Here is a 27,018-nt window from a genome sequence, read left to right on the forward strand (position 1 = left end):
ATGTTAGCCTATCCCTAACTGTATGTAACAATTTGCATTTCCAAAAGAATTCCCCCCCGGGGATCATCATGCTGCCTGCATAGTATAGCGAGGCCCAGAAAAGTCCTGAGCCATGTGGCCCCTTTGCAGTGAACTTGCATGGCGGCATTAAAAATTCAGTCTCTTCCCTAAAATATTCCCTATATCATCCAAAACAGCCTCCTCATACTATATATATATATATATATAATCTATCTCCCCCTCACCCCCTATGGATTCATTAGATATAACCCCCCCCCCCCCATGGATTCCTTATGTACAGCCTTATGTGGGCCCCCCCAGCTCTGGGCCCCAGCAGTTGCCCAGGTATGCCCAGTGTTTGTGCCGGCCCCGGGTGCAGATGTAAGCCCTAGCTGTATTTAGTGGAATTTGGGCTCAAAATACTCAAAATAAATGTCCTGCTTTGCATCCTGTCCTTGGGTGGGACATCTAAGGACTCTGCTATGTGCTGGTTATTATTTCAGGTCATTGCTAAAATCCAGATACATCGGCCCCGGGAAGTTATTTTACTTCTGCTTGTAACTGAGTCGAATGAAGCTTCTAATATTGATTACTTGACTATATTTTTTCAGGAGGTTCTCGTCTGCTCCCATCGCCTTGTGATGAGACAGAAGACTCCACAGAAGAGGAAAGGCCGTATTCATATCCTGCATGGGGGAAACATTTCACTCAGAAACCAGATCTTGTTAGGCAGTTCCGATATTCATGTACTGAATGTGGGAAAAGGTTTACCCAGAAATCCCATTTTGTTACACATTTCAGATCTCACACAGGAGAGAAGCCATTTTCTTGTCCGGAATGTGGGAAAAGTTTTACGACTAAATCATCTCTTATTATACATCAGAGAATTCACACAGGAGAGAAGCCATTTGCATGTTCGGAATGCGAGAGCAGCTTTACTCAGATATCAAGTCTTGTTCGACATCGGAGAAGTCACACAGGAGAGAAGCCATTTTTATGTCCTCAATGTGGAAAATGTTTTACTCTTAAATCGCATCTTGTTATCCATCAGAGAACTCACACAGGGCAGAAGCCATTTTCATGTTCGGAATGCGCAAAACGTTTTACTCAGTTATCAAGTCTTATTAGACACCAGAGAATACACACAGGAGAGAAACCATTTTTCATGTAGCAAATGTGAGAAATGTTTTATCATGAAATTAAATTTTGCTACACATGAGAGAAATCACACAGGGTGGAAGCCTTTTTCATGTGCTGAATGTGAGAGGCTTTACTCGGATATAGAGTCTGCCTAGACATCAGAGAAGTCACAGCGGAGAGGAGCCATTCTCAAGCACTGAATGTGGGATATGCTTTACTGTTAAATCAAATCTTGTGGCACATCAAAGAATTCACACAGGAGAGAAGCCATGTCGATTTTCCTAGTGTAATAAATGTGGCCAGGTGTTGGCGCTCGGAGATGAATGCAGCTAGATGTTAATGGGCAGATGAGGCGCAAGTAATCATGAACATTGGGGCCCAATTTCTTACCCGTCCGGAGGAGTTAACGAAGTACAGAGTGTCAGATGATAATGCACTGTGCCGTGATTCACTAAGATCGTGCGTCCAATATCCTGCATGTGTCGCTTCCCCGCTCAGGTCCGTCGGAGTTCACCTTCTTCTTCCTGGTGCATGTAAGGGCTTGATCTTGCGACACAATTTGAATCTTAAATCGTGCGCTCAGTCCAAATTAGTCGGACTGTCCGACGGCCACGCCCCCAGATTTCTGTCACATGAAAGCCAATCTCAGCGCAGACACCTGTTAAATACCTGTCACAGCTGCGTTTTCCCGAAAATCAGAAACAGTCCGATAAGAGTGCGATCTGCGACCCTTAGTAAATAAACCCCATTCTCTGCTATTGTCATTGAAATGCTTAATCCTAAACTAGTTGTGTGATTTGTGATCTCTGGTACCTACAAGACCTCTGGTAAAAGGAGTGACCCCGAAGGGACATTAGAATAGAGAGTAACCTCTGTAGTTCCAAATAGACAAGACTGATGACCTTTCCTCTGGTTCCCAACCTTGTTTGATGTGCCGAACCCACCAGTTTCATATGTACATGCGCCGAACCCTTCTTTAGTGATCAAATATGTGTGTGTCTTGACCTCCATGGTGACCCCCTGAGATCGAGTCACCGAACCCCTAGGGTTCGATAGAACCCTGGTTAAGAACCACTGCTCTGGTCATTGGATCCTGGGTGGTTCCGGGAGGCCTTGCATGATAAGAAAGATTGCAAAAAAACCCCATTGGGGCACATTTACTTACCCGGTCCTGTCGCGATCCCCGATCCGGATGGTCCGACGAAGATTAAGTTTGGCGCGATTCACCAAGATCAGGCGCCCGAGATTCTGCATGTGTGGCTTCCACGCTCAGGTCCGCCGGAATTCACCTTCTTCTTCCCGGTGCATGTAAGTGCTTGGTATTGCAACACAATTTAAATGTTAAATCCTGCACGTTGTCCGAATCCGTCAGATCGTCCGACAGCCTATCCCCCCCCCCCCATTTGTGTCGCGTGAAACCCGGTGCCGATGTGGCAAAATCCGATCCCCTTTTTCATTCGGCGCAAAATGGTAATCGTCAGAATATCCGACATTTGTGCGGTCCGTGCACCCTTAGTGAATGAGCCCCATAAAGTAAATTTCTAAGGACTAAAGCCATGGATGTTGTGGATTACTGCTGACACCTTACGGACATTTATGGTATTACATTGTATTGCTCTTGTTTAATAGATTTGTTGATAATTATAATAATATTGTTTATGGTATTTACTAGTGTATTCATGTCACAAGGTAGCAGCAGGTGTTTTGGGGCTCCAGGCAGCCAGACCTACCTCCGCCCTGAATGCTTCCAGATTTTTATGAGACTGTGATCGCACGCCATCGGATTGTGGCGCATCAGCGCTGGCATGCACGCGACGGAAATTGGGGGGCCTGGCCGAACGAAAACCCGACGGATTCGGAAAAACCGCCACATTTTTTTTAAAAAATTGTGTCGCGGAGCTTGCACTTACCTTCACTCAGCCCGGCTCGGTGTATTCCAGTGCGTTACGGGGAACTTCAGCGCAGCAGCGCCACCTGGTGGACGTCGGCGGAACTGCCTTAATAAATCACGGCCGGACCCAAATCCAAACACCCAGAAGCTGAAGCAGTGGCTGGAACGACCGGAGAGTCATCTGCAGCAGTAGGCATCAGGCAGATAGCTGCATTACCATTTTCAGATACTGGAGGTCTCCCTGAGTTGATCAGGCTGAGAGAAACACTATTGAATGGAGGAAGGGTTTAATTTTGCAACATAGAGTTGGCAGGGGTGTTGCATAATGAATAGTTATAGTATTTATCCATCTTACAGTGAATTGACTATTTCCTCCATGTAGACATTACTGAGGGACATTACAGGGGGCTGTGTGTGGGGACACTACTGAGGGACATTACAGGGGGATGTGTGTGTGGGACATTACAGGGGGGCTCTGTGTGGGGACATTATTGGGGACATTACAGTGGGGCTGTGTGTGGAACGTTAGTGAGGGAGATTACAGTGGGGCACATAACTGGGGGAGATTACTGAGAAGGTTTGTGTGGGGCACATTACTGGGGGACTTTACTGAGGGACATTATAGGGGGGACGTGTGGGGAACATTACAGGGGGCTCTGTGTGGGGACATTATTGGGGACTTTACAGTGGGGCTGTGTGTGATGACATTACTGGGGGCTGTGTGGGGCACATTACTGAGGGACGTTGGGGGGGCTTTGTGGGGACATTACTGGGGGGCTGTGTGAGGACATTACTGGGGGGATGTGTGGGGATATTACTGAGGGCTGTGTAGGCACATTACTGGGGGGCTGTGTGGGGGACATTACTGGGGGATTGTGTGAGGACATTACTGGGGGGCTGTGTAGGGGACATTACTGGGGGGGCTGTGGAGGGGACAATACTGGGGTGCTGTGTGGGGGACTACTGGGGGATTGTGTGAGGACATTACTGGGGGGGCTGTATAGGGTACATGACTGGGGGGCTGTGTAGGGGACATTACTGGGGGGATGTGTGGGGATATTACTGAGGGCTATGTAGGCACATTACTGGGGGGCTGTATGGGGGACATTACTGGGGGGCTCTGTGGGCATATTACTGGGGGCTGTATGGGGAACATTACAGGGGGGTTGCGTGGGGGACATTACTGGGGGGGCTGTATAGGGTACATGACTGGGGGGCTGTGTGGGGGATATTACTGAGGGTTCTGTAGGCACATTACTGGGGGGCTGTGGGGGACATTTCTTGGGGCATGTTCACACGTGGCAGTAGGAAGGGCCTCGGTTTGATCACGCATGAGTTTGCAGTGAAACGCATGTGATAGATAACTAGCGCGTGGTGTTTGTTTCAATGCAAACGTGTGAGCGCAGCCTTGGAGAGTGTTAGGGGCAGTAGCAGGATAGCGCTGTCAGGGTGATGCCACATGTGGCGTTTTTTGGTCAGTTTTTAAGCATCTGTTTTCAGTCTGTTTTAAAACGCATCCGTTTTTTACTGTTTAATAGATAAACAATAATAAATAATAGATAAACACGTTCAAAGCAGCAAAAATAAAAGGTAAACAGTAAAAAATGCATGCATTTTAAAAACAAATCCTTAAAAACGGACCAAAAACGCCACCCTCAGGCTGGTGGCACACGTGGCGTTTTGAACCCGTTTTTGGGCCTTTTTTAAGCAGTCCATTAAAAAATGCATGTGTTTTTGGCAGTTTTTCGCAATTATCTTAATTAAGATAATAAAAAAACTGACATGCGTACCTTGATAGGTAGATCCGTGGTGGTATATTTCCTTTAAATCCCGGGCTCAGTCCAAATCAGTCGTTCTGTAACATGTCGCATGTCTCCATCTACCCCCCATATAGATTGTGACCTCACCTCGTGTCTCCATCTACCTCCATATAGATTGTGTCCTCACCTCATGTCTCCATCTACCCTCCATATAGATTGTGACCTCACCTCGTGTCTCCATCTACCCTCCATATAGATTGTGTCCTCACCTCGTGTCTCCATCTACCCTCCATATAGATTGTGTCCTCACCTCATGTCTCCATCTACCCTCCATATAGACTGTGACCTCACCTCATGTCTTTATCTACCCTCCATATAGACTGTGACCTCACCTCGTGTCTCCATCTACCCTCCATATAGATTGTGTCCTCACCTCGTGTCTTCATCTACCCTCCATATAGATTGTGTCCTCACCTCATGTCTCCATCTACCCTCCATATAGATTGTGACCTCACCTCGTGTCTCCATCTACCCTCCATATAGATTGTGACCTCACCTCATGTCTCCATCTACCCTCCATATAGATTGTGACCTCACCTCGTGTCTCCATCTACCCTCCATATAGATTGTGTCCTCACCTCGTGTCTCCATCTACCCTCCATATAGATTGTGTACTCACCTCGTATCTCCATCTACCCTCCATATAGATTGTGGCCTCACCTCGTGTCTCCATCTCCCCTCCATATAGATTGTGTCCTCACCTCATGTCTCCATCTACCCTCCATATAGATTGTGACCTCACCTCGTGTCTCCATCTCCCCTCCATATAGATTGTGTCCTCACCTCATGTCTCCATCTACCCTCCATATAGATTGTATCCTCACCTCATGTCTCCATCTACCCTCCATATAGATTGTGCCCTCACCTCGTGTCTCCATCTACCCTCCATATAGATTGTGACTTCACCTCATATCTCCATCTACCCTCCATATAGATTGTGGCCTCACCTCGTATCTCCATCTCCCCTCCATATACATTGTGCCCTCACCTCGTGTCTCCATCTACCCTCCATATAGATTGTGACCTCACCTCGTGTCTCCATCTACCCTCCATATAGATTGTGCCCTCACCTCGTGTCTCCATCTACCCTCCATATAGATTGTGACCTCACCTCGTGTCTCCATCTACCCTCCATATAGATTGTGACCTCACCTCGTGTCTCCATCTACCCTCCATATAGATTGTGCCCTCACCTCGTGTCTCCATCTACCCTCCATATAGATTGTGACCTCACCTCGTGTCTCCATCTACCCTCCATATAGATTGTGTCCTCACCTCATGTCTCCATCTACCCTCCATATAGATTGTGACCTCACCTCATGTCTCCATCTACCCTCCATATAGATTGTGACCTCACCTCGTGTCTCCATCTACCCTCCATATAGATTGTGTCCTCACCTCGTGTCTCCATCTACCCTCCATATAGATTGTGACCTCACCTCGTGTCTCCATCTACCCTCCATATAGATTGTGTCCTCACCTCGTGTCTCCATCTACCCTCCATATAGATTGTGTCCTCACCTCGTGTCTCCATCTACCCTCCATATAGAAACCATGTAAACGGCGCAAATAAGCACCAGACAAAAGAAAACTATGATAAATGTCCCCCTTTATCTTTTTCTTCCTCCTTGCAGCTTGTTTTCTGCTCTTTCCCTATAATAGGCGCCATTTGTAGCTCTGGTGTTTTAATTAAATATTTTCACTTGTATAAAAGGAGTGACTGAGCAGCAATCTGGGGGTTTTGTTGTTTTTTTCTTTCTGTTTTGTCTTCTGCTGGAGCCTGATGTCTATTGATTCTGTTATTTGATTCTTTATTGTGTGAAAAAGGGACTTTTCAAAATGAACTTCTTTGTATTTTTTAGTGAAGTCTGGGTGTCTGTTGCCTCACGTATGGCATCAGAAGTGGGATGCCATTCAAATATTAATCCAAGTACTCACTTTTAAAGTGAGGAGTTATGTACAAGACATGTTCATGGTGCATTAAACCAAAAGAAACCGACTCCAGCGCACAGGGGGCGGGCCTCGGCCCGATTGCATATGCATTTCCAGGGAAACGCATGCGATTGGTAATCAGGCCCGGTGTCTTGTATTGTTTAAATGCAAGACACCGGGTCCTGCTAATCGATCGCATGCGCTTCCCTGGAAACTCATATGCGATTGTGTTGAGGCCCACCCCCTGTGCGCTAGCATCCCGTTATGAACACAACGCTAGCGGAACGTGTGACCGCGGCCTGAGTTAGCCCAGCAAAATGAAAAGTGCATATGCCAGACCTAAAATTAGGCCGACTGTAGAGAAAGAGGAGGAATTGGAGGTCCAGGGAGCTGCTGCTGCTTCATCAACTCCAGGTGTGACCAAACCTCCTGAGAAAATGGCAGAACTGATGAAATGGTTAAAGGGGTTTTCCCATCTGGGCATTTACATTTAATAAAATTCATTTTCCATATGTAAACATTTCTTCAATTGGATGTTATTAAAAAAAAATGTTCCTGTGTGAAGATAATTTCTTATAAATGTAGCCCTATTGTCCCTTAGAAACAAGATGGCTTCCTCGGATACGACCACCTCACATTTATGCAGCAGTGGCCAGACATGCACTATTGAGTCCTGCCTGACCACCTGGATCCAGCGATCATTACCACAGGACGGCTGTGGGAGATGCAGTAACTCCACGGACATTTAATATTCAGAAACTTTTTGTTTCCCTGTGCAATCCCTCCAGCAGAGATGGCCGTATCCAGGGACACAGTGTTGTTGCTAAGGGACCATATCACTACATTTATGAGAAATTATCTTCACACTGGTAAATTTTTTTTAATAACATCTAATTGAAGAAATGTTTATATATGGCAGATTAATGAAACTGAATGTGAATGCCCAGACGAGAATAGCCCTTTAAGTGTATAGCAGATTCAAGCAAAAAGGCATCAGAGCGCCCTCCGATGATGTCACCAGCAGTGCTGTTGGGTTCAACCGTTTAACAGATTAACTGCTCAAACATAGGAAGAAAGCAGTGGCCGCTGCCATCATTTATACAGCCATAGAGTCTTTTGACAATATTGAAGAAAAGCGGATACCCATAAGTAGGTAAATATGACAATTTTATTAATTTCACAGATACAAAAAGAATAAAAACAATTAAAAAAGCGCCCTAGGTGCTCTACATATACCCAGTGCACAATGATAAACGGTTAAATGCATATAAACAGGCTGCAATATTCATATATGAGGCACCATCAATGCAATATATTACATTATATTTGAGCCATAAAAGTGGTATAGTAAGTGTACATTATAGAAGGTGCTAGGATAGCCACCGTTTACCTGGATAGAGGACGTCAGTGTTAGGCACTGGGGGCAGTGATCCCCACGCGTTTCGCCTGTACCGACAGGCTTCCTCAGGGGTCTTTTGTGTCCATGATATGCACAGGGGACAGAGGAGTTTAACATCTTACCTTTGGTTGTGCTCTGATCCACAAACAGTGATGCAAATCCAAGCCAACTTCCCACTGTGATGTACTAACTTGTTCATGTAAGTTTACTATTAAAGAAGAACATTGGACCTGTTATGGCGAGTGCCGCTCCAACACTTCTGTTTAGGGTATTTTTTAACAGGTTAACTGCCGCAACTGCGCCATGGCATTTAGTGGCGGGTGTCAGAAGTGTTAGGCCTCTTCCACACTAGCGTTGCGTTTCACGTCAGGGTGCAATGCGTGAAAAACTGACGTTTTTGGCTGCATTTTTGTTCCATTTTTACTTGGAGTAATTGGCGTTTTTGCGATTTTCGAACGCAAACGAACGCAAGCACGCGCGTTAAAAACAACGCTAATGGAGAAAGACCCATTGAATACAATGGGACAGAGTGCAATGCAAGTTCTGCGCGTCAAATGCACGCGCAGAACTCGCGCGTGAAAAACGCCAGTGTAGAAGGGGCTTAAGACAGCTGACAACCGCTGTGTATGGAGAGAGCTTAGCCCCAATTACAGGGAAAACTTGTTAATCCAAAGGTGACTATTCTCTCCTCATTCTACTGGATCTCTCTGCAGCGTTCGATACTGTGGACCACCAGCTCCTCCTCTAGAGGCTTCGCTCTGTTGGCCTAAAGGACACTGCACTCTCCTGGTTTTCTTCCTATCTGTCTGACCGCACTTTCAGTATCTCCTTTTCTGGATCTTTCTCTTCTCATCTTCCTCTCAGTGTCGGGGTTCCTCAGGAATCAGTCCTAGGTCCTCTTCTCTTCTCCCTCTATACTGCCCCCATTGGACAAACCATCAGCAGATTTGGTTTCCAGTATCATCTTTATGCTCATGATACCCAGCTGTATACTTCTGCACGTAACATCACCCCTGCCTTACTCCAGAACACTAGTGACTGTCTCTCTGCTGTCTCTTACATCATGTGACATGTCCTCTCTCTTCTTGAAACTTAATCTTTCTAAGACTGAACTTCTTGTCTTTCCACCATCTACTAACCGACCCAACCCTGACCTCTCCATCTCGGTCTGTGGGATAACTATAGCACCGGGGCACCGGGAAACTTATAAAACACTAAGGGGGACATTAATCATAGTCTGTTAGACTGTTTTGAGCGTCTTTTAGCGCAAAGATGTGGCGCATCTTGTTAATTTGGCGCCATTTTCTGGCGCACTGCAAAGTTCGGCACTTAGTGGTTTTGAGTCCCTGCGCCTTATCTGACATAGTGAGTGCGTCCTATACAGATGTTTGCACGGGATCTATCACTAATTTGCACCTAAAAATGCACCTCCTCTGAGCAGGTGCACTTCCAAAAAACTTCCCTTTTCATTACTAAAAACATACATTTTAGGTTCCCAAATGAAGAATCACCTCTATGCAACATGGAAAATACTTCGGAGCAGTTTTATAATGTAAAGTTTCTCCAGTAACGACTTCATCATTGTCTATGGGATCATCTCTGAGTGATTATTGTCTTATTGTACAGATCGGAGAATATTATCAGTCTCCATTTACTGTACATTATAATAAAAAAGGAAAAGACTCATTTCAGCAAGAATTTTTTTTTTCCATCTCTGTAACTTTTAGTCCCTGCAGTTACATCACAATGATAGTTTATGTGTAGAGATGAAGCCCTGAACGTTCTGTCACATTTTCTCAGTCTCCTTTCATTATTGCTCACAAATGAGATCTAACAATTTGCACTAATTTAGGCGCAAATGAATGGGACATGAGACAATTCCAAAGTGCATTTACTAAGCCAGAACCAGATCCATCATAGATCAGGAGCCAAAAAGAAGAGCAAACCAGGCGCAAAAATAGGCGAACCTGAGACCCTCTATGATTAATGTCCCCCTAATTGTCGCTCTGATTGCGTCTCGTCTAGACTCCTGTAACTCCCTACTAATTAATAATAATTAATGCAGCAGTCAGCCCTGTCTTTCCGACACATAGACACCTCAAAAGGTTTCACCTGAGGGGATCATGTTTATTGATGTCCTGAGCGGAGGCCATTAACCCTGCAGGGGGTTGGATCTTCCAGTCTTCTATAACACAATTCACACATGAGACAATTGGTGTCTACAATCAATATACATCTGCAGTCTACAGAGGATCATCCATTAGGTGTGATGATGCTGAAGATTGGACTATTGTATCTTGTTGGAATGAGAATACCGTATGCAACAACTACTTTTGTATGTATCGCATGTATGAACCTTTGTCTAGGGACATTGTAAATGTTAATAACTTTAGGCTGTCTAAAAAAAAAAAAAAAAAAACTCTGAGACAGGAAGAGACAGCACAGACATCTTTCCTTGCTTGCTGCAGATGGACTGATAGCAGTGCAGACATGTTCTCCTGTATGCTGAGAAATTCTGTGACTTATGCTCATAAATAAAGTTCCTTTTACTATTCCACTACTGGAGAATGGTCTGAATAATCTGCTGCTAACATATCTCTTAAAAAGAACCAAGGAAGAAGAGCTCAACTTTATACAAAGAGTTTCTGAATCGATATTCCAATTATATCCATGTAATATTCACACTGTTTCTCCTATTTATGTCTTACCATGTAGACCAAAACGAGCACCTTCTTGGAATCCAAAGGGTGAAGACACACATGGCGTTTTTAGGCCGTTTTTGGGCCGTTTTTAGTTAGTGCGTTTTCAGATCGTTAAAAAACGCATGCGTTTTGACCGGTTTGAATTAAGATAATTGCTCAAACCTGTCAAAAACGAAAAAAAAACTAAAAACGGCCCAAAAACGGCCTAAAAACGCCATGTGTGTCTTCACCCAAAGGAATCGCACATTCCATCATTAGCGTCATAATATTTGCATAATTGCTTTAGCCCCAGGGGTCAATTTAATGTAGACATAACACTGCATATCCTAGAATTATGTTATAACCCCTTCCCGTCTATGCCCTTTTTCATTTTTGGGCTTTTTATTTCTTTGCTCCCCTTTTAAAAGTCCAATTTTTTTTTTTTCATTTTCCCTTACTCTGATTTTAATTTTCTGAAAATAAAAGTTTATTTTCTGAGTACCAGATTGTCCTTCCTAGTGATGGTAATTAATTTTCCAGGCCGATGGGAAAAAAAATTTACACATGCAGTGAACTTTTTTCAAGTTTTAATTTTTATTTTTAAAATACAAAATTACATACGGATATCTACCATTTCATGTAATGCATTGCATGTATTTACATCCACAATTATTATATATGGATTACAAATGATTACATACATATAAAATCTTTTAAGTTTCTGGTGCGCTCTGTTTTTACGGTTTTCATGTGAACACTAATCTAAATGACCCCCCTTTCATCATTGACTCAGTGTGATTACAGGAGTACCAAATTTACACAGGTTTTAAAACACGTTTAAAACAATTCTTCATTTTGCCATATTCTGAAACTTATCCTTTTCCCCACACTTTTATACTTATGGAGCTGTTTAAGTTGTCACTTTTTGCAACATTTTGATCACTTTTTATTTAAATGTTGCAAAGTGACAAAGTGCAACAGATTTTCTGAAATGGCAAATCCTGGGGTCAGCTTTGTCGGTGGCATGTGAAGGGTTAACAGCCACAATAGTTGCATCTTATTTTATATAGGAATACCATGTACATTTTAATTTTGGGTATCGAGATTCTAATTGTTGAAGTCACAAAGTGTATATATATGTATATGATAGAGATTTTTTAAGGGTTACTCTAGGTTGTTTTCTATGAGTTGGCCACACCCACTCATTGCATATTTTGACACCTTCACAAATGGCTGGTGTGTTCTCATTGGTCAAAGTATCCCAGGATCAGCATCAAAGATCTATTCTCCAATAGATTGGTTGGTCTTTTGATCTACACTCTTCATACTGTGTCTTTTGTGTATTGTTACCCCTATAGCTTCTTTAAGCTAGAAGAATCTTCTATATATCTTACAGGTGCATCTCACAGCTCACTTTTTAAGATGGAATCAAAAATGTAAGTATTTCCTTTTTTGTTGTTTGGTGAAATATAATGCTCATAGTGTGGCAATGTCTGAATACTTGTATATAGTGGGGGGGGGGATTTACTAATTGTGGCGCAAGCACGTCTGTCGGCATCGGAGATCAGTCTACGTAAAACACAGCCCGGCTGTTAGTGATTACTGGGTAGACGGAATTAATCAGTCGTTCGCCAGAAAAATGCAGACAGTAATGAAGTGTGTGCCAAAATGGACTGCGCCTTAATTTTGCTCTGAGACCAATTTTTTCCTGGTCTATCGTGCGCCAAAAATTGCACCTAAAAATGCCGACAAAATACACATAAACGTGGAGGATAATGTGGAAACGTTAGGCCACGCCCACTTGCGGCAAAAAAAGACGGAGGTGTCGGGATAGTCGGAAACATCTGTTCTTTCTGGCACAAACTCATTATAAATGATCCGCAACAGTTCTGCGCCAAAAAATACCAGCATTTTTTTGGCGCAGATGCGATAATACATGTGCCCCAATGTGTATTTTTTTGTAATCGCTGTCTCTATATTCCAGGAACAGGACCCCATTGACTTGTCCCATCTGCCTGAAGACAGATAACTTTCTGGCGACTCATCTGCGTAGGAGGTGCATGAGGGGTAGCAATGATGAGGACATCAAGGCCACCTTGGCCAAGGCCAGGCAAAACTTGTTCAACGTAGCATCCAATGGACTCGCCATCAATTACCGAGAGATTGCTTCATTGCTGTGTGGCAGCCAATGTGTGGAAAACATGTGCACCTTCCTGAAGAAACGCGGCTTTCTTATCTCCAATGTTCCTGCCGTCCGAGGGTTTGTATTACATCATCTGTTATTATAATGACAGGCGCTTTCATTTGGTTTCTGTAAAGTGTTATTTTTGGCTTTCAAAATTAGAAAAAGTCAACTTGATAGTTGGTTATGTGGGAAGGAGGTCAGGATCCCACAGAAACATATCCAAGATATGGGGACTGTATCTGAAATACCACGAGATCCGCCACATTATCAGCAAAGGAGGTAAGGAACAATTTACATATATATGTGGTCTCCTTCTATGTTACACTATGTCAGCATTGCTCTGCAGTCAGTCATATGGAGCTTCTTCTGCGATGTCCATTCTGGAGCCTCATACTGACCAGCTCGCTGCTTCTGATTTTATATCTATCTCGGGGGACATTAATCATAGAGGGTCTCAGGTTCGCCTATTTTTGCACCTGGTTTGCTCTTCTCTTTGGCTCCTGATCTATGATGGATCTGGTTCTGCCTTAGTAAATGCACTTTGGATTTGTCTCATGTCCGATTCATTTGCGCCTAAATTTGCGCCAAATTTGGCGCTAATGTTAGATCTCATTTGTGAGCAATAATGAAAGGAGACTGAGAAAATGTGACAGAACGTTCAGGGCGTCATCGCTGCACAAAAAAAACTATCATTGTGATGTAACTGGAGGGACTAAAAGTGACAGATGTAAAAAAAAAAAAAAAAATTCTTGCTGAAATTAGTCTTTTCCTTTTTTATTATAATTTACATGAAATGGAGACTGATAATATTCTCAGATCTGTACAAAATGCATAAATGCGCCTAATTAACGAGATGCGCCAGATTTTAGCGCTAAAAGACGCTCAAAACAGTCTGACTATGATTAATGTCCCCCCTCATGTTTATTTATCTATTTGTCTATTTGATCTCTACCTTATATCTATCTATCTTGTATCCAAATGTACTTTCTATCCTATCTATTGCTCTCTACAATATGCATCTATCTCCTGCCTATCTCACTAGCTATCTCATATCTCATATCTCATATCTATCATCTATCTATCTCATATCTATCTATCTAATATCTATCTATCTCTCTCTCATATCTATCTGTCTCTCATATCTATCTGTCTCTCATATCTATCTATCTATCTATCTATCTATCTATCTATCTATCTATCTATCTATCTCTCATATCTATCTATCTATCTATCTATCTATCTATCTATCTATCTATCTATCTATCTCATATCTATCATCTATCTATCTCATATCTATCTATCTATCTATCTAATATCTATCTGTCTCTCATATCTATCTGTCTCTCATATCTATCTGTCTCTCATATCTATCTATCTATCTATCTATCTATCTATCTATCTCCTATCTATCTATCATATCTATCTATCTATCTCATATCTATCTCTCATATCTATCTATCTCATATCTATCTATCTCATATCTATCTATCTATCATATCTATCTATCTATCTCATATCTATCTCTCATATCTATCTATCAAGCAATAATGAAAGGAGACTGGATCTTTCATGCAGCTTTTGCAGTGCTCTCCACATGTGTTATGCAGTGCTCTCATGTCTGATGTGAATAAGATGGTCATCTTCCACTAACAAGCAGATAGTAGCTCTGGCCTGTCTATTCTTCCTGTCCCATTCCTGGTAGTTGTGTCTGTCTGTGATAATAACCTCCCATAGATCGTCCCTGGGCAGTAACATCCAGTGGCAAAACTAGAAGCTGATGGGCCCCATTATATATATATATATATATATATTTCACTAGGATGATCAGGTCAGCAGAATGTGGTGGGCGGGCACACGGCGACGCATGGGGAGAGGAGGAGGTGAACACCGCTCATCCTTGCCCCTCTCCACAGGAACATATGGCGCACGGCGCCGTAATACTGGAAGAGATAGGACATGTCCTATCTTTTCCCGAGGTACGGTGCCACACGTGTGCTGCACCGTACTGCTCCCAAAACCAAAGTAATAAAACGGGTGGTGTGGGCATAGATTGTACAAGACCCCCCGTTGTATAAACTTATCTCACCAAAAATTGAAAAAACACAGCATCCTAAGTATATAGCGTATAATACAAAACAATCTTTATTAGAAAAAAGTAGTGCAACACAATGCACCAGCAACAATACAATCTAAAAACAACAGAGAGTGCCACATAATATAAAGTTAAAACCAATGGAACAAATAAAGACTGGTAAGTGTAGTCAATTGACAGTCACAGCCTAAGTAGGAATTGCATGCAGAGGGAAAGTGTCCCTCACATAAGAACAGAAATGTTACCTATACCAATAAGAAGGCACACGCTGTACACCGTAGGGTGCAGTGCTCCCATTGCCGTCTATGGCGGACGTATATCGGCCGTATATACGTCCCCCATGCGGCAGTGTGAATACAGCCTTTGTCAAGCTTGATACCAAAACGTTGCCACACTTTTAACTTAGATTTGGAACATTCCTGCCTGTGTTTCTGCATCTCTACATATATATAAATATATATGTGATATTAAACTGTATATCATTGTTTAGTAACTTAGAAGAACCTGCACAAACAATGGGGGCAGAGAAAAAAGTCATCATGATCAGTGACTTGGAGTCAGAAGAAGAGATAGAACAACCACAAACCGACACTGAAGAAGAAAGCGTAGAAGAAGAAGAAGCAATGGAAACAGAGACAGACGAGCCAAGTATCACATGGAAAAATCCACTGAGGAAGAAGATGAGTAAAGCAGGAATGTACAAAAGGCATCCACTGGATAAACAACCAATTTCTGGCTTTGCAGATCACCTCTCAAAGACCTTAGGCGTTGTGAGGTACAAACAGGAGGTGGAGAATGTTGCTCGATTCTTATATTATATGGACAATAAGAAGCCATCTCTGAAGTTCATATATGACATTCAGAAGACCAATGAATATTTCACCAAGCTGCTTGAAATCGGAAACACAAATCAGAATGTCTTCAACTACTTAAAGAATTTGAAGAGATTTTTGACGTATCTGATGGATGGAGGAGACCAGGCTCTAAAGGATAAGGAGACACATTATGCTGCTTGTTTATATATGAGTCAGCTAGAAATCTTCCAGAAAAGACTAAGCAAAGGAATAACCGAAGAAAAAATGTCAAAGTAAGAGCTAAAAAAAACATGAATATAAAAGTAATTCAAAGAGTATACATTTCAATAAACTCTTCTATTATTATTCATTAATTACATTTTTGTTTCTTTTCTTTCCATAGAGATAAACGTTTGGCAAAAGTGAAAAGCCCCAGTGACCTGGTAGCCATACTTACTGTTGCAGAAGCCGCTTTCAAATCTGCTGTGAGAAAGGCAGACAGGGGGGATGAGCTGACTACAAATGAAAAATTAACTATTCTTAATTATCTGGAGTGTCTAATCACTTTGAGAAAGCTGCAGCGCCGTGGGGTGGTGCACAATATGACGGTAAGTAGCTACGAACTGAAAAATGTCCAAAACGACTCCACATTCAGGTGAAATAGAACTTGGTAGACTTGCTTTTTGGTGGTCTACTTTTGTACCAAAAAAAGTGTAGAAAAACTAGAAGTGCTGGAAAAGTGTAGGGTTTTAAAAGGCGACTCCAAAAGCTCAATTGTGCCGCCACCACGCCATTGAGCGTTGCGGCCCAAGGTGCAGCATCATAAACAAAAAACAATAATAAATGCCACCGATTTGTGTCTTTGGTAGGTGGACGAGTGGAAAAAAAGAATTCCTCAGGGTGGAACTCACGTGGCCATAACTGTACATGAACATCAAACGGTGCCCAATCGATATGCTGTGCTAGTACTGACCACTGAAGAAGAAAAGGTAAATATTCTATAACAACTGTCCCCAACCACCGTGTTGCGGCCCAAGTCCTAATAGTGGAACACTCAATTTTCCCTGCTCCCCAGAGGCAGCAGAAGTCTTATCCCCGTAGCAGATGGTATTGGAAGGTTCTATATAACATAACTTGTTTTCTGTAAAGCCTATTTTTTTTATACAAAAACACTTTGGCAGTGTATGTACTATGCTTAGAGATGAGCGAACACTAAAATGCTCGGGTACTCGTTATTCGAGACGAACTTTTCCCGATGCTCGAGTGCTCGTCTCGAATAACGAACCCCATTGAAGTCAATGGGAGACTCGAGCATTTTTCAAGGGGACCAAGGCTCTGCACAGGGAAGCTTGGCCAAACACCTGGGAACCTCAGAAAAGGATGGAAACACCACGGAAATGGACAGGAAACAGCAGGGGCAGCATGCATGGATGCCTCTGAGGCTGCCTAATCGCACCATTATGCCAAAATTATGGGCAACAGCATGGCCATGACAGAGTGACAGAATGAAGCTAGATAGCATCTAAAACATCCAATAATTGACCCTGACACTATAGGGGACGGCATGCAGAGGCAGCGGCAGCAGGCTAGAGAGTGTCATGGCGACATACCCTAAATGGACTCAGGCTTCAAACCAATGGGTGGCAGAGAGGAACCAAAGGAGGTGAGCAAGAAGTGCTCAAATAATATCGGTACATGATAAAAGTTTGCCAGTATATTTTGTGGATTACACAGCAGGGTGGCGACAAAGTTAACATGGAAGCCATGAAAACAACCCAAAATTCTGCCTGACACAGCTCGTTTGATAAGGGGACCATGTATGGAGGCAGTGAACTAGTAGTAGATTAAAGGTGCTGCAGTTAAAACTATGTTAGTTGGATCTTGGCATGGAGCTGGCGCTCCGCTGCCAGACGAGCTTTCGCCAATCCAAGCCCCTGTCTCTAGGCTACTCCCCAAACAGCACTTTTGTATAAGATCAAGTGTAGTAGCGTTCTTATAAGTTTAGGATATGCCGGGTGAGGGGAATGTAAACAGATGCGCAAGAAGCGCATGATGCGCATGGAGCTGGCGCTCCGCTGCCAGGCGAGCTTTCGCAAATCCAAGCCCCTGTCTCTAGGCTACTCCCCAAACAGCACTTTTGTATAAGATCAAGTGTAGTAGCGTTCTTATAAGTTTAGGATATGGCGGGTGAGGGGAATGTAAACAGATGCGCAAGAAGCGCTGAAATAATATCCCTAAATGGTAAAAGTTTGCCAGTATATTTTGTGGATAACACAGCAGGGTGGCGACAAAGTTAACAACTTTGATGTGGAATGCCCTGTAATAGCTCTTGGGCGGTGTGCCTTTTATCGCCTAGGCTCAGCAGTTTCAGCACCGCCTGCTGTCGCTTAGCGACGGCACTGCTGCTGTGCCTAGAGCTACCGACTGATGGCGCCATGCCCACGGATGGTAATTCGGAGGAGGAGGAGGTGGAGGAGGGGTGGGAGGAGGTATAGTAGGCCTTTGAGACCTGGACCGAGGTAGGCCCCGCAATTCTCTGCGTCGGCAGTATATGACCAGCCCCAGGGTCAGACTCGGTCCCAGCCTGCACCAAGTTAAGTGTAGTAGCGTTCTTATAAGTTTGGGATATGGCGGGTTAGGGGAATGTAAACAGATGCGCAAGAAGCGCATGATGCGCATGGAGCTGGCGTTCCGCTGCCAGGCGAGCTTTCGCCAATCCAAGCCCCTGTCTCTAGGCTACTCCCCAAACAGCACTTCTAAGAACCTTTTGTATAAGATCAAGTGTAGTAGCGTTCTTATAAGTTTAGGATATGCCGGGTGAGGGGAATGTAAACAGATGCGCAAGAAGCGCTGAAATAATATCCCTAAATGGTAAAAGTTTGCCAGTATATTTTGTGGATAACACAGCAGGGTGGCGACAAAGTTAACAACTTTGATGTGGAATCCATGAAAACAACCCAAATTTCTGCCTGACACACCTCGTTTGATAAAGGGACGATGTATGGAGGCAGCTATATGGACGACTTTTGGAGGTAGCAATGGAGACAACGTGTGGAGGCTGCTATGGAGACAATTTAATTTGGATAGTGCCTGTATGTGGCAGTCCCAAACATTTTTCAAACCAGAGGAGCAGGTAGGTGGCCCTCCAGTAAAATGGAATAGATTGAGTGCCTGTATGTGGCAGTCCCAAAAATTCTTCAAACCAGAGGAGCAGGTAGGTGGCCCTCCAGTAAAATGGAATAGATTGAGTGCCTGTATGTGGCAGTCCCAAAAATTCTTCAAACCAGAGGAGCAGGTAGGTGGCCCTCCAGTAAAATGGAATAGATTGAGTGCCTGTATGTGGCAGTCCCAAAAATTCTTCAAACCAGAGGAGCAGGTAGGTGGCCCTCCAGTAAAATGGAATAGATTGAGTGCCTGTATGTGGCAGTCCCAAAAATTGTTCAAACCAGAGGAGCAGGTAGGTGGCCCTCCAGTAAAATGGAATAGATTGAGTGCCTGTATGTGGCAGTCCCAAAAATTGTTCAAACCAGAGGAGCAGGTAGGTGGCCCTCCAGTAAAATGGAATAGATTGAGTGCCTGTATGTGGCAGTCCCAAAAATGTTTCAAACCAGAGGAGCAGGTAGGTGGCCCTCCAGTAAAATGGAATAGATTGAGTGCCTGTATGTGGCAGTCCCAAAAATTGTTCAAACCAGAGGAGCAGGTAGGTGGCCCTCCAGTAAAATGGAATAGATTGAGTGCCTGTATGTGGCAGTCCCAAAAATTGTTCAAACCAGAGGAGCAGGTAGGTGGCCCTCCAGTAAAATGGAATAGATTGAGTGCCTGTATGTGGCAGTCCCAAAAATTGTTCAAACCAGAGGAGCAGGTAGGTGGCCCTCCAGTAAAATGGAATAGATTGAGTGCCTGTATGTGGCAGTCCCAAAAATTGTTCAAACCAGAGGACCGGGTAGGTGGCCCTCCAGAAAAATGGAATAGATTGAGTGCCTGTATGTGGCACTCACAAAAATTGTTTCAAACAGAGGACCGGGTAGGTGGCCCTCCAGAAAAATTAAATGCATGAAGTATAGCAAGAGCCAGTGGGCCCTGTCAAAAAATAGCCATTTTCCTTTGCTTTACTGTACAAAGAGGAGGAGAAGGAGGAAAATGAGGAGGAGGAGGAGGAGTGGATCAATTATTCAGGTTGAGCTTCCTTCACCTGGTGGAGATTGGAAATTCTGAGAAATCCAGCCTTTATTCATTTTAATAAGCGTCAGCCTGTCAGCGCTGTCAGTCGACAGGCGTGTACGCTTATCGGTGATGATGCCACCAGCTGCACTGAAAACCCGCTCGGACAAGACGCTAGCGGCAGGGCAGGCAAGAACCTCCAAGGCGTACAGCGCCAGTTCGTGCCACATGTCCAGCTTTGAAACCCAGTAGTTGTAGGGAGCTGTGTGATCATTTAGGACGATGGTATGGTCAGCTACGTACTCCCTCACCATCTTTCTGTAAAGATCAGCCCTACTCTGCCGAGACTGGGGACAGGTGACAGTGTCTTGCTGGGGTGACATAAAGCTGGCAAAAGCCTTGTAAAGCGTACCCTTGCCAGTGCTGGACAAGCTGCCTGCTCGCCTACTCTCCCTCGCTACTTGTCCCGCAGAACTACGCACTCTGCCGCTAGCGCTGTCAGAAGGGAAATACTGTTTCAGCTTGTGCACCAGGGCCTGCTGGTATTCATGCATTCTCACACTCCTTTCCTCTGCAGGGATGAGAGTGGCAAGATTTTGCTTGTACCGTGGGTCCAGGAGAGTGAACACCCAGTAATCGGTGCTGGAATAAATTCTTTGAACGCGAGGGTCACGGGATAGGCAGCCTAGCATGAAATCTGCCATATGCGCCAGAGTACCAACGCGTAAGAATTCACTCCCCTCACTGGCCTGACTGTCCATTTCCTCCTCCTCCAACTCCTCCAACTCCTCTTCTTCTGCCCATACACGCTGAACAGTGAAGGACTCAACAATGGTCCCCTCTTGTGTCTCGCCAACATTCTCCTCCTCTTCCTCCTCATCCTCCTCCACCTCCACCTCCTCCGATATGCGCTGAGAAACAGACCTCAGGGTGCTTTGGCTATCAACAAGGGAATATTCTTCCCCCGTCTCTTGTGACGAGCGCAAAGCTTCCGACTTCATGCTGACCAGAGAGTTTTTCAACAGGCCAAGCAGCGGGATGGTGAGGCTGATGATGGCGGCATCGCCACTGACCATCTGTGTTGACTCCTCAAAGTTACTCAGCACCTGACAGATATCAGACATCCACGTCCACTGCTCATTGTAGACTTGAGGAAGCTGACTGACCTGACTACCAGTTCTGGTGGAAGTTGACATCTGGCAGTGTACAATCGCTCTGCGCTGCTGGTAAACTCTGGATAACATGGTCAGTGTTGAATTCCACCTCGTGGGCACGTCGCACAACAGTCGGTGAGCGGGCAGTTGGAGGCGGCGCTGCGCTGCCCTGAGAGTGGCAGCATCTGGGCTGGACTTCCTGAAATGCGCACAGATGCGGCGCACCTTCGTGAGCAAATCAGACAGATTGGGGTATGTCTTGAGGAAACGCTGCACTATCAGATTTAACACATGGGCCAGGCATGGCACATGTGTCAGTCTGCCGAGTTGCAGAGCCGCCACCAGGTTACGGCCGTTGTCACACACAACCATTCCCGGCTTGAGGTTCAGCGGTGCCAGCCACAGATCAGTCTGCGCCGTGATGCCCTGTAATAGCTCTTGGGCGGTGTGCCTTTTGTCGCCTAGGCTCAGCAGTTTGAGCACCGCCTGCTGTCGCTTAGCGACGGCACTGCTGCTGTGCCTAGAGCTACCGACTGATGGCGCCGTGCCCACGGATGGTAGTTCGGAGGAGGAGGTGGAGGAGGGGTGGGAGGAGGAGGAGGCATAGTAGGCCTGAAACACCTGGACCGAGGTAGGCCCCGCAATCCTCGGCGTCGGCAGTATATGAGCAGCCCCAGGGTCAGACTCGGTCCCAGCCTCCACCAAGTTAACCCAATGTGCCGTCAGCGATATATAGTGGCCCTGCCCGGCAGCACTCGTCCACGTGTCCGTGGTCAGGTGGACCTTGTCAGAAACGGCGTTGGTCAGGGCACGGATGATGTTGTCTGACACGTGCTGGTGCAGGGCTGGGACGGCACATCGGGAAAAATAGTGGCGGCTGGGGACCGAATACCGAGGGGCGGCCGCCGCCATGAGGTTGCGAAAGGCCTCGGTCTCTACTAGCCTATAGGGCAGCATCTCCAGGCTAAGCAATCTGGAGATGTGCACATTAAGGGCTTGGGCGTGCGGGTGGGTTGCACTATATTTGCGTTTCCGCTCCAGCGTCTGGGGTATGGAGAGCTGAACGCTGGTGGATGCTGTGGAGGATCGTGGAGGCGACGATGGGGTTTTTGTGGCAGGGTCCTGGGCAGGGGGCTGACTAGCAGCTGACACAGGGGAAGGAGCAGTGGTGTGCACGGCCGGAGGTGAACGGGCTTGTTGCCACTGAGTGGGGTGCTTAGCATTCATATGCCTGCGCATACTGGTGGTAGTTAAGCTAGTAGTGGTGGAACCCCTGCTGAGCCTGGTTTGGCAAATGTTGCACACCACAGTCCGTCGGTCATCCGGTGTTTCCTTAAAGAACCTCCACACTTCTGAAGATCTAGCCCTCGCCGCAAGAGCCCTCACCACGGGAGCTTCACTAGTTGACAGTGGCGCTGATGCACCAGCTCTGGCCCTGCCTCTCCGTCTGGCCCCACCACTGCCTCTTCCAACCTGTTCAGGTCGAGGACTCTCCTCCGTCTCAGAAGCACTGTGTTCACCCGGCCTCTCAACCCAGCTTGGGTCTGTCACCTCATCATCCTCCGATCCCTCAGTCTGCTCCCCCCTCGGACTTCCTGCCCTGACAACAACTTCCCCACTGTCTGACAACCGTGTCTCCTCATCGTCGGACACCTCTTTACACACTTCCACTACGTCAAGAAGGTCATCATCACCCACAGACTGTGACTGGTGGAAAACCTGGGCATCGGAAAATTGCTCAGCAGCAACCGGACAAGTGGTTTGTGACTGTGGGAAGGGTCCAGAAAACAGTTCCTCAGAGTATGCCGGTTCAAATGGCAAATTTTCCTGGGAGGGGGCAGACTGGGGGGGAGGAGGCTGAGGTGCAGGAGCTGGAGGAGTGGGGATTTCGGTGACATGGGTGGACTGCGTGGAAGACTGACTGGTGGTGGACAAATTGCTCGAAGCATTGTCAGCAATCCACGACATCACCTGTTCGCACTGTTCTGGCCTCAACAGTGCTCTACCACGAGTCCCAGTAACTTCAGACATGAACCTAGGGAGTGTAGCTCTGCGGCGTTCCCCTGCTCCCTCATCAGCAGGTGGTGTCTCACCCCGCCCAGGACCACGGCCTCTGACCCCTGCAGTAGTTGGACGCCCACGTCCCCGCCCTCGTCCTCTACCCCTAGCCCTGGGGTTAAACATTTTTAAAATGAGAGTTATAACTTTTTTTTTTTTTTTACTTTTTTTTGTTTTTTTTTGTGTTTTTTTGTGTTTTTTGTTTTTTTTTGTGTTTTTTTTTTTTTTTTGAGTTTTTAGAACCAAACAATCCTATCCTATTGCTATGGCTATTTTCTAGCCAAGTATCAAAGGAAGCACACTACTATGCCAGATGAGATGACACTGAGTTAGTGCCTAATAGAAATCCAACCCCTACTGAATTTTCCCACTTCAGCCTTTGCTATGGATAAGTGCGCCACTAAGCGCAGAACACAGCGGTCGCAAGTCTCACTACAAATTGCTCAGAATTGGCAAGTACATGCACTGCAGAAACTAAAGCCACCAGCAGATCAACCAGAAATCAAATATATAGAACGCTACTGTAGGCTTCAAGAAGCTGTTTGTATTCTCCTATGGCTATTTTCTAGCCAAGTATCAAAGGAAGCACACTACTATGCCAGATGAGATGACACTGAGTTATTGCCTAATAGAAATCCAACCCCTACTGAATTTTCCCACTTCAGCCTTTGCTATGGATATGTGCGCCACTAAGCGCAGAACACAGCGGTCGCAAGTCTCACTACAAATTGCTCAGAATTGGCAAGTACATGCACTGCAGAAACTACAGCCACCAGCAGATCAACCAGAAATCAAATATATAGAACGCTACTGTAGGCTTCAAGAAGCTATTTGTATTCTCCTATGGCTATTTTCTAGCCAAGTATCAAAGGAAGCACACTACTATGCCAGATGAGATGACACTGAGTTATTGCCTAATAGAAATCCAACCCCTACTGAATTTTCCCACTTCGGCCTTTGCTATGGATATGTGCGCCACTAAGCGCAGAACACAGCGGTCGCAAGTCTCACTACAAATTGCTCAGAATTGGCAAGTACATGCACTGCAGAAACTACAGCCACCAGCAGATCAACCAGAAATCAAATATATAGAACGCTACTGTAGGCTTCAAGAAGCTGTTTGTATTCTCCTATGGCTATTTTCTAGCCAAGTATCAAAGGAAGCACACTACTATGCCAGATGAGATGACACTGAGTTAGTGCCTAATAGAAATCCAACCCCTACTGAATTTTCCCACTTCGGTCTTTGCTATGGATATGTGTGCCACTAAGAGCTAAACACAACGGTAGCAAGTCCCCCTGCTAATTCCTCACAAAATGGTAATAGATGCAAATTAAAATAAAAAAAGTAGAACGTTATTGTAGCCCTAAGAAGGGCTGTTGGGTTCTTTGAGAATCACTCCTGCCTAACAGTAAGCTAATAGAACACCCTAACGCTTTCCCTGACCAGCAGCAGCTCTCTCCCTAGCGGCATCCAGAGACAGAATGATCCGAGCAGCGCGGCCAGCGGCTAGTCTATCCCAGGGTCACCTGATCTGGCCAGCCAACCACTGCTATCGACGTGTAAGGGTACCACGTCATGCTGGGTGGAGTGCAGAGTCTCCTGGCTTGTGATTGGCTCTGTTTCTGGCCGCCAAAAAGCAAAACGGCGGGAGCTGCCATTTTCTCGAGCGGGCGAAGTATTCGTCCGAGTAACGAGCAGTTTCGAGTACCCTAATGCTCGACCGAGCATCAAGCTCGGACGAGCATGTTCGCTCATCTCTAACTATGCTCTGTGGGTACTGGGGCAGTGCTAAAAATGGTATAGAGTTTATTATTTTTAAGGGGGCTGTTGTGGACATTTCAATAATAGGGGGGTTCTGCTGTGCACATTTTATTAATGGGGGGCTCTTCTGTAGACATTTCATTAATAAGGGAAGGCTACCTTGGAAATTTCATTAAAGGAGCGGTTCCATGGTATCAAGTTATGCTCCATGTAAAGAATAGTGCTTAACTTGCACTATGATGGGACCCCCACAGATCACAAGAATGGGGTCCGATATATCCCCATCACACCTCAAGATGACCGGAGCAGACAGTCCCGCATGCACAGGCTGCCCCTTCATCTCTGATGGACTGACGGAGATTGCCGAGTATGGCACTAAACTATCTCCGTCAGCTCCATAGAGATGAACGGGGCAGCCTGCGCAGCTCCTGAGAAAAAATTTGGGTGCAGCCAGTCCCTACACAAAAACTGTTGGGGACCACTTTTTTATAGTATACAATTCGCCACCTGTGTGTCAATGAATCTTTCTATCATCTGTTGATGTAACCTATTTATTTCTATTCTTTTTAGTGGTTTGAAACCTATTTTACCAGGGTGAGACCAACATTCCTGCAGGGCAAGAAGAAAATCACAAACTTTTTTATCTCCTCTTCTGGTGAAAAGATTTACAACGTGTCAAATGATATCTCCCGCTTTCACCACAAGTAAGTATTTTTTCTTCAAATACAAGTATTGATTTCTATACTTCAGGTAAAACATGTTGACACGCAACACTTTTGTGTCGCCGCTGCTGTGTTCCTCATGCGACACAAATTTCTGCACTGAAGGAGGCGTTCCGGTGCTTAGTCCTACTGTGCGCCAGATTTAAGTCTTCTCCTTGTGTGAGATGAAGGTTAGAGGGACGGTCGGGTCTCGGTAGATTTGGAGGGTCTGATCCTCCTTCCATTACAATATGACGCTTGCACTCGGCTCCTTGGGAGGTTTAAAGTTTGTGAAATCTTTTTGTATCCAAATCCGGCTTTATACTTCTCCACATGAGTATCAGGACCTGCCCGGTGTGTTCCTTCATGATGCAGAACCTGAGATATCACAGAGCAGGGGAATTATATGGAGACCTGGTAACACACAGGGGGATTATATTCATATCAGTCATTCAGGACGACATTGGATCAGTCAGAGATCAGAGACGGAACTTCTGGAGGGAAAGTAAAGGGGCCGAATAATATTACACCCCCCACTTTTCAGTTTATTTTTTACAAAACTATAAAATATCCAATAAATTTCATTCTATTTCAAAATTGTGTCCCACTTGCTGTTGATTCTTCACTAAAAAAATTACAATTTTACATTTTTATATCTAAAGCCTATGGCAAAAGGTAGAAAAGTTCAGGGGGGCCGAATACAGCGTGGTACGTTCATCTACATGTCTGTGAGGTAGTGAAAGGTCCTCTTTAATATGTCTATTGTTTTAAAGATTTGGATTGAAAGCAGTAACAAGTCAATTGGCCAGGAACGCTGCCGAAACCTTTGTTTCTTCAAAGAGCAAGGAAAGTGGGGAGAATTCTATATTTGCCCAGCACCTTCGACTTTCCAATCGGAGGGTTGAGCACTTGCATCGGGAGAAGATTATGGACGACTTCCGGAGAACATTGGAGATGCAAACTGTATACCAAGAGACTGAAGAGCAACCTACCACCTCCAAGTAAGTAGCTAGAACAGAGTAGCGTCTTTACATTGTTTATGCTTTATATTATTATTATTATTTTTTTTATTTTTTTTTTACTTTCCACATTCGTAAAATATCTGTGTCTCACAGCAGGTTTATTCAGATTAGGGAAATGCTTAGCTTTTCAGATTTTCTCCCAGCCACTGCTCAATATGGCTACTTGCAGATTATTTCCTTCCTACAGGGATACCTTTACAACTCCCCGACAGTGTCGCAATCA

At 45.0% G+C, this 27,018-nt stretch overlaps 1 protein-coding gene across 5 annotated transcripts in view; it reads left to right on the plus strand.

Moving 5' to 3' along the window:
- The window catches only part of LOC140106031 (uncharacterized), a 37,798-nt gene that overhangs the window by 5,886 nt on the left and 4,894 nt on the right, over positions 1 to 27,018 (plus strand). For all 5 annotated transcript variants that reach the window (XM_072130200.1, XM_072130202.1, XM_072130201.1 and 2 more), the window contains 8 exons: positions 12,260 to 12,299; positions 12,848 to 13,123; positions 13,208 to 13,327; positions 15,631 to 16,227; positions 16,338 to 16,542; positions 16,804 to 16,923; positions 25,643 to 25,776; positions 26,547 to 26,774. In XM_072130200.1, coding sequence (XP_071986301.1) covers positions 12,260 to 12,299; positions 12,848 to 13,123; positions 13,208 to 13,327; positions 15,631 to 16,227; positions 16,338 to 16,542; positions 16,804 to 16,923; positions 25,643 to 25,776; positions 26,547 to 26,774 — 1,720 coding nt within the window. The remainder of the gene's footprint in view (positions 1 to 12,259; positions 12,300 to 12,847; positions 13,124 to 13,207; positions 13,328 to 15,630; positions 16,228 to 16,337; positions 16,543 to 16,803; positions 16,924 to 25,642; positions 25,777 to 26,546; positions 26,775 to 27,018) is intronic.

This window comes from Engystomops pustulosus, chromosome 11, assembly GCF_040894005.1.
Source record: "Engystomops pustulosus chromosome 11, aEngPut4.maternal, whole genome shotgun sequence".
NCBI lineage: Eukaryota > Metazoa > Chordata > Amphibia > Anura > Leptodactylidae > Engystomops > Engystomops pustulosus.